This window comes from Arachis hypogaea, chromosome 10, assembly GCF_003086295.3.
Source record: "Arachis hypogaea cultivar Tifrunner chromosome 10, arahy.Tifrunner.gnm2.J5K5, whole genome shotgun sequence".
Classification (NCBI taxonomy): domain Eukaryota; kingdom Viridiplantae; phylum Streptophyta; class Magnoliopsida; order Fabales; family Fabaceae; genus Arachis; species Arachis hypogaea.
The window spans coordinates 3,981,394-3,995,105 of record NC_092045.1 but is presented as its reverse complement, the minus strand read 5'-3'; the positions used below and the strand labels follow the sequence as shown (position 1 = coordinate 3,995,105).

Sequence of the window (13,712 nt, the reverse complement as noted above, 5' to 3'; positions counted from 1 at the left end):
AAGATGGTTCACATTGTAGTTTTCTTTATGATTATTTTAGTTTAAGCTGTGATGGTACTTTCCAAAGGCTTTTTGCCTTATGTACTAAGTGGGTACCTTTTCTTGAAACATTTTTTCCTAATTAAAAAGTCTGTTATTAATACTACTCAAATCATATATTAAAGCATTTATTGTCTTCTATATATGTATATACGATCGATCACAATTACTGCTTCCAAGATTCAATGAAAAGTTTTCGCTACACAAACAAGTTAATTTCACAAAGAAGCAAAAACAGTAAATTTGAATCAAGCTTGATCTATGTCTGTGTATATAATGGAAACAAATATTAATTGATTTTTAATATATATTTTATATTTGAATATATATTTTATATTAATAATTAATTTTGATGTATGTACACTTAATTAACATAATTGATGAGTTATTATTAACATGACACATACACAAGAAAAAATTGTTGAGAGATCAATGGTAGTTTTCAACGGCTATGGATCTCGGAGGTTGAAGAAAATGTCAATTCTCAATCTGAGTTCACTTGCAAGACTGGATTTCTAGTATTTCATAGTAGGTATGGCAGCTACATTGACATTTAAGATAGAGTAGTTAGTGATACCTTCTCAGTGAGGAAGGGATTTTATGGAAATACTATTTGAATGGATTGTTTTTTGTTTCGGTTGAAGCTAAGGCGATTGGACTTGATTATTCGATTGGAGTGAGGATAGTGGGTTAATGAGTGGAGCCGTTTGAGGGAGATTGATCGAAGTTCGATTGGAGTAGATCAGTTGGTAATCAGTCATTATTAATGTGTGGCTGTTTAGTTAAGACAATAGTTCTTAGAATTAAATTTGATAATCAAATCGATCAAATTAATAATTTACTAGTTTATTAGTTTAATTAGTAAGTTATTGATTAAATCATTAAATTACAGTTAATAAATATAAAATTTGAAATTATAATTTAATTTTATATATGTTATATATTTAAAAAAATAAATATAATGAAAAGCAGCTTGGCCTAATGGCACGCAAACAATCAAACTGCACATGCAGAATAGAATTTAAGTTTAAACTTAAAAAAAGTTTTTTTTTTTTGTTAATTGTTGCCGGTTTGTATCGGTTTTAATTGGTTTATATATACCGATTTTAACCAATTTTTTTAAACGATCAAAATATTAGACCAAACCAATTTAGAATTTGATTCGTTAATTTTTTTTGTTAAATCGAGCAGTTCAATTTGATTTTAACAATTATATTAGGACAGACCGAGAGTTAAGTCTTAAATTAGTCTCTAAAATTGCATTTGAGTTTTAAAGTAGTCCTTGAAGTTAATAGCTACCCAATTTCGTCTTTGAACTTGCACTCCGAGACTTATACTAGTCTCTAAGACGTTTTCCATTCATCGGAACCTTGAAACGACGTCATTTTGAAAAAAAAAGGGAAATTGAAGAAAACACGCTCCCTTTTCCCTTCCCCAACCCGTCCCCTTCCCATTTCTGTTCTACTTCCCCAACCTAATGCCCTTCTCCTTCTTCTTCTCCTTCTGCTTTTCCATTCTGAGACCTTTTCCCTTTCTCTTCTCCTTCCCTAACCTGAAACCCTCCCCCTCCCCAACTATACTCTCACACTCACAACACTAAACACACGAAGCTCTCCTCAACCCTCGCTGTCACCGCCTCTCGCCGGCCTCCATTTTAGTGTCGCGCCGCTCATCACCCCCTCTCTAACCTAGTCGCTCACACTCAAACACAGTAGAGGCAGAGACAGAGCATAAAGCCTCAACCTTCTTTATTATCGCTACTCCGCTCGCCAGCCTTCGTTTTATTGCCGCGCCACTCGCTAGCCTCCATCTCGTCATCCGCCGCTTGTCAACCCCTTTGCGTCAACACATCGTCTCGTTTCTTGCCGTCAATGCTCGCTTCTGCCTCCCTGTCTAGTCGTCACTGTCACTGCTCGTGCATCGGCGATTTTCTCTTGTCTCCTCTCTGTCTCCCTCTGCCTCCATCTTCTCTCCTCTGGCTCGGTTCTCTCTCACATCCATGGTGAGTTTTTTTAAATTTTTTAGATATTCAATTATTGTTCTTTAATGTTTTAGGTGATTGCTACAGTTGATCATGTTTCAATATAACAACAATGGTTAATTTTAGCTGTTTTCTATTCTGTAATTATTGTTGGCTTTTTTTGTTGTTACTATTTTTTGTACTTGTTGTTTAGGTTGATTGATGCTTGCTATTTAGGTTGATTGATCTTTTCTGATTGATGCTGCTTTTTTTTGTGATATTTTGTGTTACTGAATTTTATTTTTGTGATCTGTTGAAGAAGAAGAACAGAATTAAAGAAGAAGGGATTAGGGTTTTGGAAGGGGATTGTTATATATATATATATAATGACGACGTTTTAACATAAATCAGTCCAGTTTAGCTTTTTAATAGACGAAAAATACTTTAGGAATTATTATGAGTTTTGGAGTATAATAATTTTGAAAATAAATTTGAATAATTATTAATTTCAGAGATTATTTTAAAATTTGAGTGCAACTTTAAATACTATTTTAAAACTTATCTTAACAGATTGATAATCAGTTGGCATTGTTAATGTTCGGTTGAGCGGTTACCGGACGGTTCGGGTGGAATATGTGGAACTGGGAACGCTTCGATCACGATCGTGCTTGGATCCGGTCTATCGGGTAGCCGAGCTCTCGTTGTGGAAGGAGGGGGTGTCACCTGCAAAGATACTTCGACGCTCTAGTCAGTTAGTGTGCAGGTGGGTATAAGATGTAATATGTGACGTACCTTGGGGGGAGGGCAGGTCCTTCCCCATTTATACCGTGTCAGAGGTGGGCCCTGTGTGGACGGGCCCACTTTCCTCGAAGCTTCCTCACAGCTGTATTGGAGGGATGGTAAGGACGCGTGTCCAGGTATCGTGGCGAGTGCCGAGAACCCGACCGTTCGGGTCGGATTCTCAATGGGTCGGGTCGACCCGTATGTGGTTTGGGCCAGGCCGTAACAGTGCCCCCAACGTGCCGGCAATCAACCGCATGGGCCGTTGGCGGCGGGTTGTCTCTTTATTCATAGTCGCTAGGTCGGCCGTTCATGTGGAAGACGCGCCACTCGCGTGCGTGCCCGTTTGTAGTTCGGGGCGTTCATTCGTCGCCTTGTTTCTCGCACGGGGCATTGAATGCTCATAATGGGTTGAAAAACCCCGTACACAAAGACCATTTTGCCCCCAGGCCTGTCGCGCTCTCCCTAAGGTAGTTTTAAACAGTTTCACATTTTCCTCTTCCATTCTTGTTCCTCCTGATCGTCTTTGTTCCTCCTTTTTCCTGCATTTCCCATCATCCAGAAGTTCTTTTCAGTATTCTTGCGTGTCTCGTTCCTTTCCGAATTTTCCTAATAATCCAGGTAATCACCATTTTCCCTCTGCCTCAATGGTTTTCTGCGCGTTTGTTATAGGTATCTGTTGCTTGTTGTTTTATTTCTGCGAATGGATGTATTTTCTTTCTATCGAGTATGGTGTGCCAAGGGGGGTTACCATTCTGGACTTGGTCTTATTTGGTCTCCCTTTTAGCTATGCTTAGTTTAGGTTGTAGGATAGGTGATGTGTGGGTTTTTAGGTTTCTCCAGGCTTCCGACCTCATGGACTAACCGAGCGGTGCCCCCACTGTAGGTATGCCTCGTGTCGTCGGCCGGGCTTCCACTTCCGCTGCGGGTTACGACCCGTATGCCTGGGTTGTTTCCGACCTCAGGGACTCCCCCAACCAGATGGGTGAGGAGGAGCTCACGGAATTCCGTCAGGCCGAGTACTTGTGTGGGGGTACCGATGAAGAGGCTAATTATGACGTGTATGTCCCCGCTCCTCACGAGCGGTTGTATGAGATTAACTTCAATGCCCCCCGGGTTGCCGACTGGATCTGGTTTTACAAGGCCATGTTCACCCAAGTAGGGTTCGCATCCCTTTCTCTCCCTTTCAGATGGGCCTTCTTAACCGGATCTCGGTGGCACCATCCCCGCTGCATCTGAACAGTTGGGCTTCAATCCGCTGCTTCGAGATGGTGTGCGAGCACTTGGAGCTGCCGATCTCTGTCGACGTCTTCCTATACTTTTTTAATCTTACGAACCCTTCGAAGGAAGGGAAACATAAAAAAGGGTTCATGTCCTTCCGGTCTGCCCAAGGTCGGAGGATTTTCGGCTTGTTCGAGGACTCTTATCATGGGTTCAAGGACAAGTATTTTAAAGTTCGGCCGGTTAAGGGTCGTCACCCTTTTTGGTTGTCGTTGGAAAAGGAGCGCCTCATCCCAACGTACTGGAGCTTCGGGGCGGGGTCCAATCCTTTTATCAAGGTTACTTACAAAGGGATGTCGGCTGTGGATCGGAAGATAGCCGACATACTGTGGGCCGTTCTTGGGAGAAATAATGTGAATCCTCATCTTCTTATGGGTAGCCGAGAGGCCGCCCGAGATTATATTCGTGAGTTGCCTTTGTCGTGTCGTCGTTTGCATGATTGTTTATTTTTGCCTTGCTGTGCTGATTGCTAATTTGCTAATTTGTTCATTTCTTGTTTGTAGTGGGACTGTCTGCCGAAGTGACCGGCATGGAGAATTTGTTCCATACCTTCCTCCAGGAGGATGATGGCGAAGAGGCTGGGGGACAGTCGGTGGCGGTTCCTGAGGGTGAGGCAGCCCAAACGGCACCCACGCCTCCCGACGTCACCACGACCTCAAAGGTTGCCACTCCGACATCCGCGTCCCCTATTTTCCAGGAAGTGGCCGTTCATGGGCACTTGTCTTCGGCTCGTCAGGAGGAGGACGAGGAGTTGTCTGTCATCCCCACCCCCAAGAGACAGAGGTCGCAGTCTAGTCCCGAAGGGGTCCTTACTGTCATGGAAAGGAACTTTGATGCCGGGTCGTTCATAGATGCTCAGTTGCTTCTTGGCACGGAGGAACATTTCCATGGTACCGACCTCTCCGGGCAGGCACGATGGATTATCGTACCCTCCTTCGAGGCGCGGCCATAGCCCAGAAGGCTGAGTTCGAACTTTCGGGAATGGCCTCGCTTCATCGGAAGCTTGAGACCGCGGTCGCAGCCAACAACAAGCTTAAAGCTCAAGTTGAAACGCTTCAAGGGCAGCTGGCAGAGGCGGGAAATAAGCTCGAGGCCGCCGAAAAAAAGACTGCGTCGGCCGAAGAGAAGTTAAAAACTGCCGATGCGTCTGTGTCCTGTCTGACGGAGCAAGAGATGACCCTGAAGAGCCAGTTTAGCGCCGCACAAAATCGGGTGGCCACATTGGAGAAAGACTGTGATGACGCAGTTGTGGCTGCTAAGACCGCTTGGGACGAGGCCGATGCATTCAAGAAAAACACGAGGAGGTTAAGGAGTAGGGCAAGAATGCGATTTTCATGACCGAAGAGGCCCTCAAAGCTCAAGTTAAGGTTATTGCTCCTGATTTCGATATATTGGCAATTAGAGTCTTCAAAACCATTAAGGATGGGAAGGTCGTCGACATGCCGAAGAAGTGATTTTTGTAACTTTTGAACTTTTTGTAGAATTGTGTTCGTATCAAACCGTTAGTGGGTTTGTTGGTTTGTACGTACGCTTGCTTACTATGTTGGTTTCGTTTCAATGTTTGCCGGTTTACTCTCCTTTACCGTTACGTCGGCATTTCTTTGAGGTCGCGTTATTTTTTATTATGGCCGTTTGATATGTCCTTGGCCTAGGGGCTCCCGGGGTGATCAGTCCCGGGGCCGTGTATTCTCATTTGCATGGTGGTTGCTCAAAAAAGAAAGTAAACACAAGATAGAGAAAAAAATATATATATGGGCAAGCATAACAATTGGTAATCAAGCAGATTTTATCGTTGTAGCAAAGATATTGAGGTGTTGTTACAAAGTAAACGACTTAGGAGTAAAACCTTCTTAGGTTATCTGCGTTCCATGTCCTTGGGATCTCCTTGCCATTGAGCTTTTCCAATTTGTATGCGCCCTTACCGATCACCTCTTTGACTCTGTAGGGCCCTTCCCAGTTTGCTGCCAGTTTGCCCTCTCCCGGGGTCGGTAAGCCGATGTCGTTGCGCCTTAGGACGAGGTCGTTTGCTTCAAACTTTCTTTTGAGTGCTTTGGCGTTGTAGCGCAGGTCCATTCTTTGCTTTAGCGCTGTTTCCGTCAAGTGGGCCATCTCCCTGGCTTCATCTATTAGATCTTTCTCCACAGCTTCCTCTACTCCCTTCAAAAGTAGTCGTGGGCTTGGTTCCCTGATTTCCACAGGTATTACCGCATCTAGCTCGTACGTTAGTCGAAAGGGGGTCTCCCTAGTGGAAGACTGCTCGGTTGTACGGTAGGACCAAAGGACCGAGGCGAGCTCGTCGGCCCAAGCACCTTTTTTATTGTCCAGCCGCTTCTTAAGTCCTAGCAGGATGATCTTGTTTGCGGACTCAACCTGTCTGTTTGTTTGGGGGTGTTCCACCGAGGAGAACCTCTGTCTTATGCTCAGGCCGGTGAGGAACTCCGTGAATTTCTTGTCGGTGAACTGTGTTCCGTTGTCTGAGATAACGAACTCCGGGATACCGAACTGTGTTATCACTTGCCTCCATATGAACTTCCTACAATTGGACGAGGATATGCTGGCTAGCGGCTTGGCTTCTATCCATTTGGTGTAGTAGTCAATGGCGACTATGAGGTACTTGACTTGTCCAGGACCAACCGGGAAGGGCCCCAAGAGGTCGACTCCCCATTGTGAAAATGGCCGGGAAGACGTTAACAAGCTTAGCTCAGAGGCCGGTGCTTTGTGGAAATTGGCATTTTCTTGGCATCTGACACATTTTCTAACGAATTCTCTCGAGTCTGCCATCATTGACGGCCAATAGTATTCGGCACGGATTAATTTTCTTGCTAGGGCTTTGCCTCCTATGTGATGGCCGCAGCACCCTTCATGGACTTCCCTGAGGACGTAGTCCGTTTGGTCGGGGTGCAGACATTTCAGTAGGGGCTGGTTGAATCCTTTCCTGAACAATTGACCCTGGATGATCGCATACCTGGTTGCTTCCCTTCTCAGTTTCTTAGCATCTTTTTCGTCATCGGGAAGTTTGCCGTTTTCTAAGAAGTCGGTGATGGGGTCCAACCATGAGAGGCTTAGCTTTGAGAGGTGCAGAGTGACTGCCAGCTCCTTCATCATTCCTCATCCGAGAGATCGGTTGCTTTCTCCCGGTTTTGTGCTAGCCAACTGCGATAGAGGTCTGCCCGTATGTTCGTTTCTCTCGGAACGTGGTGGATCGTGACTTCTTCAAACTTCCGGCTCAAATACTTGACTTTCTCCAAGTACTTTTGTAGTAGCGAGTCCCTGGCTTGGTAGCTCCCGTTCACTTGGGAGGTGTGAATCGCTGCATATTTCCAACCTTGTCGCTCCGACCTCCGTTGCTAGGGCTAAGCCTCCTATGAGGGCTTCGTACTCTACTTGGTTATTCGAAACGGAAAATTCAAACTTGATCGACTGCTCGTACACGACCCCGGCCGGGCTCTCCAGGATGATCCCGGCGCCCCCCAGATGTCTGATTGGAGGCCCCGTCCATGTGGAGCCTCCACCGTGTGCCCGTCTCTTCGGTTGGTTCTCCCGTTACTTCTACCAGGAAATCTGCCATCACTTGCGCCTTGATCGCTTGTCGAGGCTCGTACCGTATGTCGTATTGGGAGAGTTCGATGGACCAAGTCATCATTCTTCCTGCCAAATCGAGTTTCTGGAGTACTTGTCGGATTCCTTGGTCCGTCCTTCCGACAATCTGGTGGCCTTGGAAGTATTGTTTTAACCTCCTCGAAGTGGTCAAGAGTGCCAGAGCTAGCTTTTCCAGTTTGTTGTACCTTAGTTCCGCCCCTTGTAGGGCTCTGCTCACGAAATAGACTGGCTGCTGAGCCCTTCCTTCTTCTCGTATCAAGACCGTGGCCAGGGCTTCTCCTGTTATGGCGAGGTACAGGTATAACGGTTCTCCGGCCTTTGGCTTTCCGAGTACGGTGGGTGTTGCTAGGATTTCCTTGAAGTGCTTGAAAGCTTCCTCGCATGCGGGTGTCCATTCGAACGCTATCCCTTTTCTCATGAGGTTAAAGAAGGGTAGGGCTTTTGTTGCCGAAGCTCCGAGGAAACGGGATAGCGAGGTTAGTCGACCTGCCAATCTTTGGACATCCTTGACGCAACCCGGACTCTTCATCTAGAGTATCGCTCGGCATTTCTCAGGGTTGGCTTCTACTCCCCTTTGGGTTATCATGAATCCTAGGAACTTCCCGGCTTCCATGGTGAAGGCACACTTCAGGGGATTGAGCCTCATACCGTGTTGTCGGAGAGACGCGAATACACTTCTCAGGTCATTCAGAAGGTCATCGGGTCGCGCAGTCTTCGCGAGGATGTCATCTACATAGACTTCCACCGTCTTGCCTATGAGGTCGCCAAATATTTTTTTCATCATTTTTTGGTATGTTGCTCCCGCATTTTTTAGGCCGAGCGGCATTACCCTGTAGCAGAAGGTTCCTCCTGGCGTTATAAATGTTGTTTTAGCCTCGTCGGGCCGGTGCATCGGTATCTGGTTGTAGCTGGAGAAGGCATCCATGAAGCTCAGGTACCGGTAGCCCGCTGCCGCGTCGACGGGTGCATCTATGTTGGGGAGGGGGAAACAATCCTTAGGGCATGCCTTGTTGAGGTCAGAGTAGTCTATGCACATTCTCCATTTGTCGTTGTGCTTTTTTACCAGAACTACGTTTAAGAGCCAGGTCGAGTAGTCTAGTTCCCGTATGAAGCCCACATCAAGAAGGCTGGCCGTCTGCCTGGCCACCTCCTCCGCCCTTTCGCGTGACATCTTTCTCCTCCTCTGAGCCACCGGCATGTCGGCCGGCGTCCAGGCGAACAAGTCCCCATTGGCCCTGATCATTTCTACCAAGGGTTCCTTCAATTCATGCGAAAAGTTTCTATTGACAAATGTGAACTTGTCCTCTGTGTCACCGACCCTGAACTTCTCCATGTCTCCCTCTGGTTCCAGTCTGGGCTTGTCGTCAACCTTGGCGTCCAAGTCAGCCAGGAACACCCCTGACTCTTTGGATTTCTTCCTTAGGGAGAGGCTGGCGTTGTCGCAAGTGACCGCCGTCTCGAGGTCTCCTCTTATGGACCCTATAGATCCGTCGTCGGTAACAAACTTCATGACTCAGATTTGTGTTGATTATCGCTTCAATATCGTTAATCGTCTTCCTTCCTAAGATGATGTTATAGGCCGTGGAATCTCGGAGGACCACGAACTCGGCCATCGCCGATCTTCGGCCTTGAGCCTGTCCCACAGAGACCGGCAGGGATATTACTCCATCAGGTTTGATGAAGTGGTCGCCCAACCCGATGACCCCGTGCTGGTGAGTCGATAGGTCGGCGTCCCTTAGCCCCAATGCGTCGAACACGTTGCGGAACATGATGTTCGAGTCTGCCCCCGTGTCGACAAGGATTTGTTTGACGAGGCCGGTTCCCACTCTGGCCGTGATGACCATGGGTGGGTTTTCGGGGGCCTCATCGAACCACTGGTCTTCCGGACCGAAAGAGATGGATGGGGGTTTTTTAGAACTTCGCACCAGCGAGGAGGAGACCGCCAGGATTTTGGCGTCTTTCTTATGCGCCGATCGCGACCTTGGCGCGGCGTTTTTGGCTGTTACTACATTTATCACGGTGAGGCCGTGGTCTCTATCTTCTTGCTCTTGTCGCCGCTTTGCCGACCGGGTTTTGCCTTCTTTGTCTTGGTCGCGATGTCGCCTCCTCGGCTCCCTTATAAGATGGGAGAATTCTGTTAGCTTACCCTCCCTTATCGCTTGTTCTAGTGCGTCCTTCAGGTCAAAATAGTCCTGTGTTTGGTGCCCATAGCCCTTGTGATAGTCACAGTAAAAGTTCTTGTTTCTCCCCGTACGGTCCTTGAGTGGTCGGGGCTTCAACAGGATTCCTTTCTCGGCAATCTGCTGATAAACTTCCGTGATGGGAAGAGTGAGCGGAGTGTAGTTGGTGAATTTCCCAATCCGGGAAAATGGTCTGGGTGCCTTACTCGGCCCTCCCTCTCTAGCTTGTTCTTTCTGTCTCTCTCCGTTACCTTGTTGTCTAGGTTAGTTGTAGCCGAAGTGTCGTTTGTTGGCAACCACGACTTGGCTGACTTCCTCGTCATTTATGTACTCCTTAGCTACCGTTTGGATCTCGTGCATTGTCCAAACCGGCTTCGTGGTGAGGTGTTTTCGAAAGTCCTCGTTGAGGAGGCCGTTCGTCATACAAAGGCTGGCCACCGAATTGGTTAGGCCGTCAATTTCCAAGCATTCATCGTTGAACCGGTCCAGGTATTTTCTGGTCGGCTCCCCGTGTCTTTGGGTTATCCCAAAGAGGTTGATCGGGTGCTTTACCTTTGCTATTTGTGTCGTGAATTGGGCTAAGAAGTCACGGCTGACGTCCGAAAACCCATAGATGGATCCCTGTGGGAGGCCGTTAAACCATCTGATCGCGGGTCCTGCCAGAGTCACCGGGAAGGCTCGGCACCTCACCTCGTCCCCTACTCCCTCCAGATTCATCCTAGCTTCGAAGGATGTGAGGTGTTCCAGAGGGTCTTGGGTTCCATCGTACCTCATGTCCGTTGGTTTGTCGAAGTGCTTCGGCAACCGGACCTCAAGGATGGATCGATGGAACGGGGTGGCGCCCATTATCACGGGTCGCCGTGTCCTCTCAGCCCTCTCTTTCCCGTCTTCGCGATCTCGTCCTGTGAGGTGCGTTTCTTTGCCTCGGGAGTAGATGATTGTGTCGTTTCGTCTTCTTGGGATAGGTGACTCTTCTCGGGTGCTCTCCGCTTCCGTTCGGGATGCGGAGGCATGTCGGAGACGACTTCGGCGGGAATCTCTCTCTTGGCTTTCAGGAGGTGGGGAGTAGCTAGGATCGGTGGTTCGTCGATCATGCTCCTGATTGGCTAGCTGTCGTTCCAGGTTCTGGACCCTGTGGCGTAGCTCCTGCATTATTCTGGCGCTGTTGCCGCCAGTTCCTCCGAAGGGTCGCGTCTTTGTACGTGGTTCAGTGCGTTGTCGGGGGGATCTTCGTCGTTCTCTTGGCGAGGCGACGGAGGCTGCCCCCTCTGCGCCGGCTGCTCGGCCTTGGTCTCCGATGCTCGGCACGACGTCCATTTAGGCGTCCCCACAGACGGGCGCCAATGTTCGGTTGAGCGGTTACCGGACGGTTCGGGTGGAATATGTGGAACTGGGAACGCTTCGATCACGATCGTGCTTGGATCCGGTCTACCGGGTAGCCGAGCTCTCGTTGTGGAAGGAGGGGGTGTCACCTGCAAAGACACTCTGACGCTCTAGTCAGTTAGTGTGCAGGTGGGTATAAGATGTAATACGTGACGTACCTTGGGGGGAGGACAGGTCCTTCCCTATTTATACCGTGTCAGAGGTGGGCCCTGTGGGGACGGGCCCACTTTCCTCGAAGCTTCCTCACAGCTGTATTGGAGGGATGGTAAGGACGCGTGTCCAGGTATCGTAGCGAGTGCCGAAAACCCGACTGGTCAGGTCGGATTCTCAATGGGTCGGGTCGACGCCAGGCCGTAACAGTTAATGTGTTCTTATATTAGAATTTTGGCCTTATATTAGAATTTTGGCCTGTCATTCTAATCTCCTTTGTAAAAGTTTTCTTATTGTATTAAATGGCATATTAGACTTTTTTATTTGGTAATATATATTAGAAAAAGAGATAGAAAAAGATGAATGAATTTTAATTTGGGGAATATTTTAATTAAACTTTAGTATAAAATAAGATATATATTTTTATTGTTTAATTTGATAATATGTAAAATGTAATAAACAAAAATAATAGATTAAGATAATAGTAGAAAAGAATAACAGATGATATATATATATAATAGAAGATAAAAAAAGAACAAGAATAAATTAAGAGAAAAAAAAAGTGGAAGAAAATTTTTTAATTTTATATAAAGAAAAGTATTTTAATTATAATAAGATATTGGCAAGTACATTTTAATGATCAAATTAACAATATACCATGTAAATAGTCGAAAATAAATGACCAAAAAGTATTTGAAAAAAAAGCTATTTATTTATGATATCTTCTATTTTTTTAAAACGGTAATACTAAGTTATTTCATTTAACAAAACACTCATAATTATATAACAACTATAATTATTAAAAATTAAATATGATAATTTTAGATTGTTTTTGAATTAATTTTTTATTGTCTTTCAAATATTATTATTTTTGAAAAGCTAGTAACAAGTAAAAACCTATAGTGAATGAACATGCCAAGAGCTATTAATATAATTTTAATTATTGGAGACGCAAAAATGAACATGCCAAGAGCTTAATAATTCAAATAAAACCTATGATCCTTGAAGCATTAAAAAAAAAAAAAAAGTTGTGTGTACATACAGCCGAATCAAAACTAAATGTCTCATCGTTATTATCATTGGTTTTACCTTATTAGACACTTGCATTGGCTCGATGATTATTCCATTCTAATAATTAATATTATATTATTTATACAATTTGTTTCATTTTGTTACTGGCCTTTTGAACCTCCAATAAATCATTGCATGGTTATTATATATATCCATGAATCGTCGGACACTAAACACAATGACATTTAATTTTTGCAATCAACGAATTTCTTTTCCCTAATTTAGAGCTAAGAGAATGAAAAGGTTGTTGAAGATTTCGTTGATGGTAACAAGTTTCATAAGCATTATTCCATGGTGCTTATCGAGTCAAAATTTTGCAATGGACTATCTTAAAGGTCATAATGCTGCACGTGCTAAAGTTGGAGTTAAGCCATTGAAGTGGGACAAAGAACTAGAATCACTTGCTCATGAGTTTGTGAATGAACATATTGCAGATTGTTATGGAATGTCTATACCTCATCATTTTGGTAGTAACTACGGCCAAAACATTGTACATAATCCGAATCGTGTTTCAGCAGCATCTGCAGTGGCCACATGGGTAGCACAGAAACAAAAGTATGAGCCCAAATCAAACAAATGCATTGATGGTAACCCTGCCAGTTGTCATTGTTACGTTCAAGTTGTTTGGGGTGCATCAACTTATTTAGGTTGCGCAAGAGGTGACTGCGACAATGATGAAGGCACCCTTATTACTTGTTATTATGATCCTAGCGGCACCTTTCCAGCTCAACGCCCCTACTCAGTGCATTAATTAGGAGGGTTTATGGGTGATGTAAAATTGGATTTGTCTTTATTGAGATCTTACTAAATATATACTGGTCTATTTTTTTATTCTAATTTAATTTTAAATTTAATAAAATTTAAATATTTTCAACAAATATGATTAAAAATAAAACAATAAACTTATAATTAATATAAGGGATAAGTATTGTTTTGCTCACTCACGTTGAAGGTCGGAATCGAATCCGTTCCTGGTGTATATTTTGATTTAAAATCATTCTTAAAGTCGTATTTGAATTTAAAATCATCATTTCTAATAAATTTTTTTAATTTATTCCTAAACTACTCCTATAATAAAAAAATATAAAATTTTAAAAAAAATAAAAAAAAACGCGTTGGGAGAAGAGAAAAAGGATATACGAAGGGGAAGGAAAAGGAGAAAGGGGGAAGGGGAAGGGGAAGGGGGGAGGGGGACGGCGTCGGCGACGAAGAAGAGGAAAAAAATGAAAAGGACGTAGGTTCGAGGTGGGGGGAAGAGGAAAGGACGC

General features: G+C 45.0%; 1 protein-coding gene across 1 annotated transcript; it reads right to left on the bottom strand.

Moving 5' to 3' along the window:
* Positions 1–8,189: 8,189 nt before the first annotated feature.
* Positions 8,190–11,157, bottom strand: LOC140175539 (uncharacterized). The gene is made up of 3 exons (XM_072204043.1): positions 10,172–11,157; positions 9,259–10,099; positions 8,190–9,164 (listed from the first exon to the last, which is right to left on the bottom strand). Exons 1-3 carry the CDS (start codon positions 11,155–11,157, stop codon positions 8,190–8,192), a joined length of 2,802 nt encoding a protein of 933 aa, XP_072060144.1.
* Positions 11,158–13,712: the final 2,555 nt, after the last annotated feature.

Bases quoted from the DNA above. Each gene is read 5' to 3' on its own strand.
- LOC140175539 (XM_072204043.1), bottom strand. From the start codon at position 11,157: ATGGACGTCGTGCCGAGCATCGGAGACCAAGGCCGAGCAGCCGGCGCA. The intron at 10,100-10,171 runs GTACATAAATGA...CAACTAACCTAG, and splicing joins ATCCAAACGGTAGCTAAGGA to ACAACAAGGTAACGGAGAGA. The intron at 9,165-9,258 runs GTCCTCCGAGAT...TGAGTCATGAAG, and splicing joins CGGCGATGGCCGAGTTCGTG to TTTGTTACCGACGACGGATC.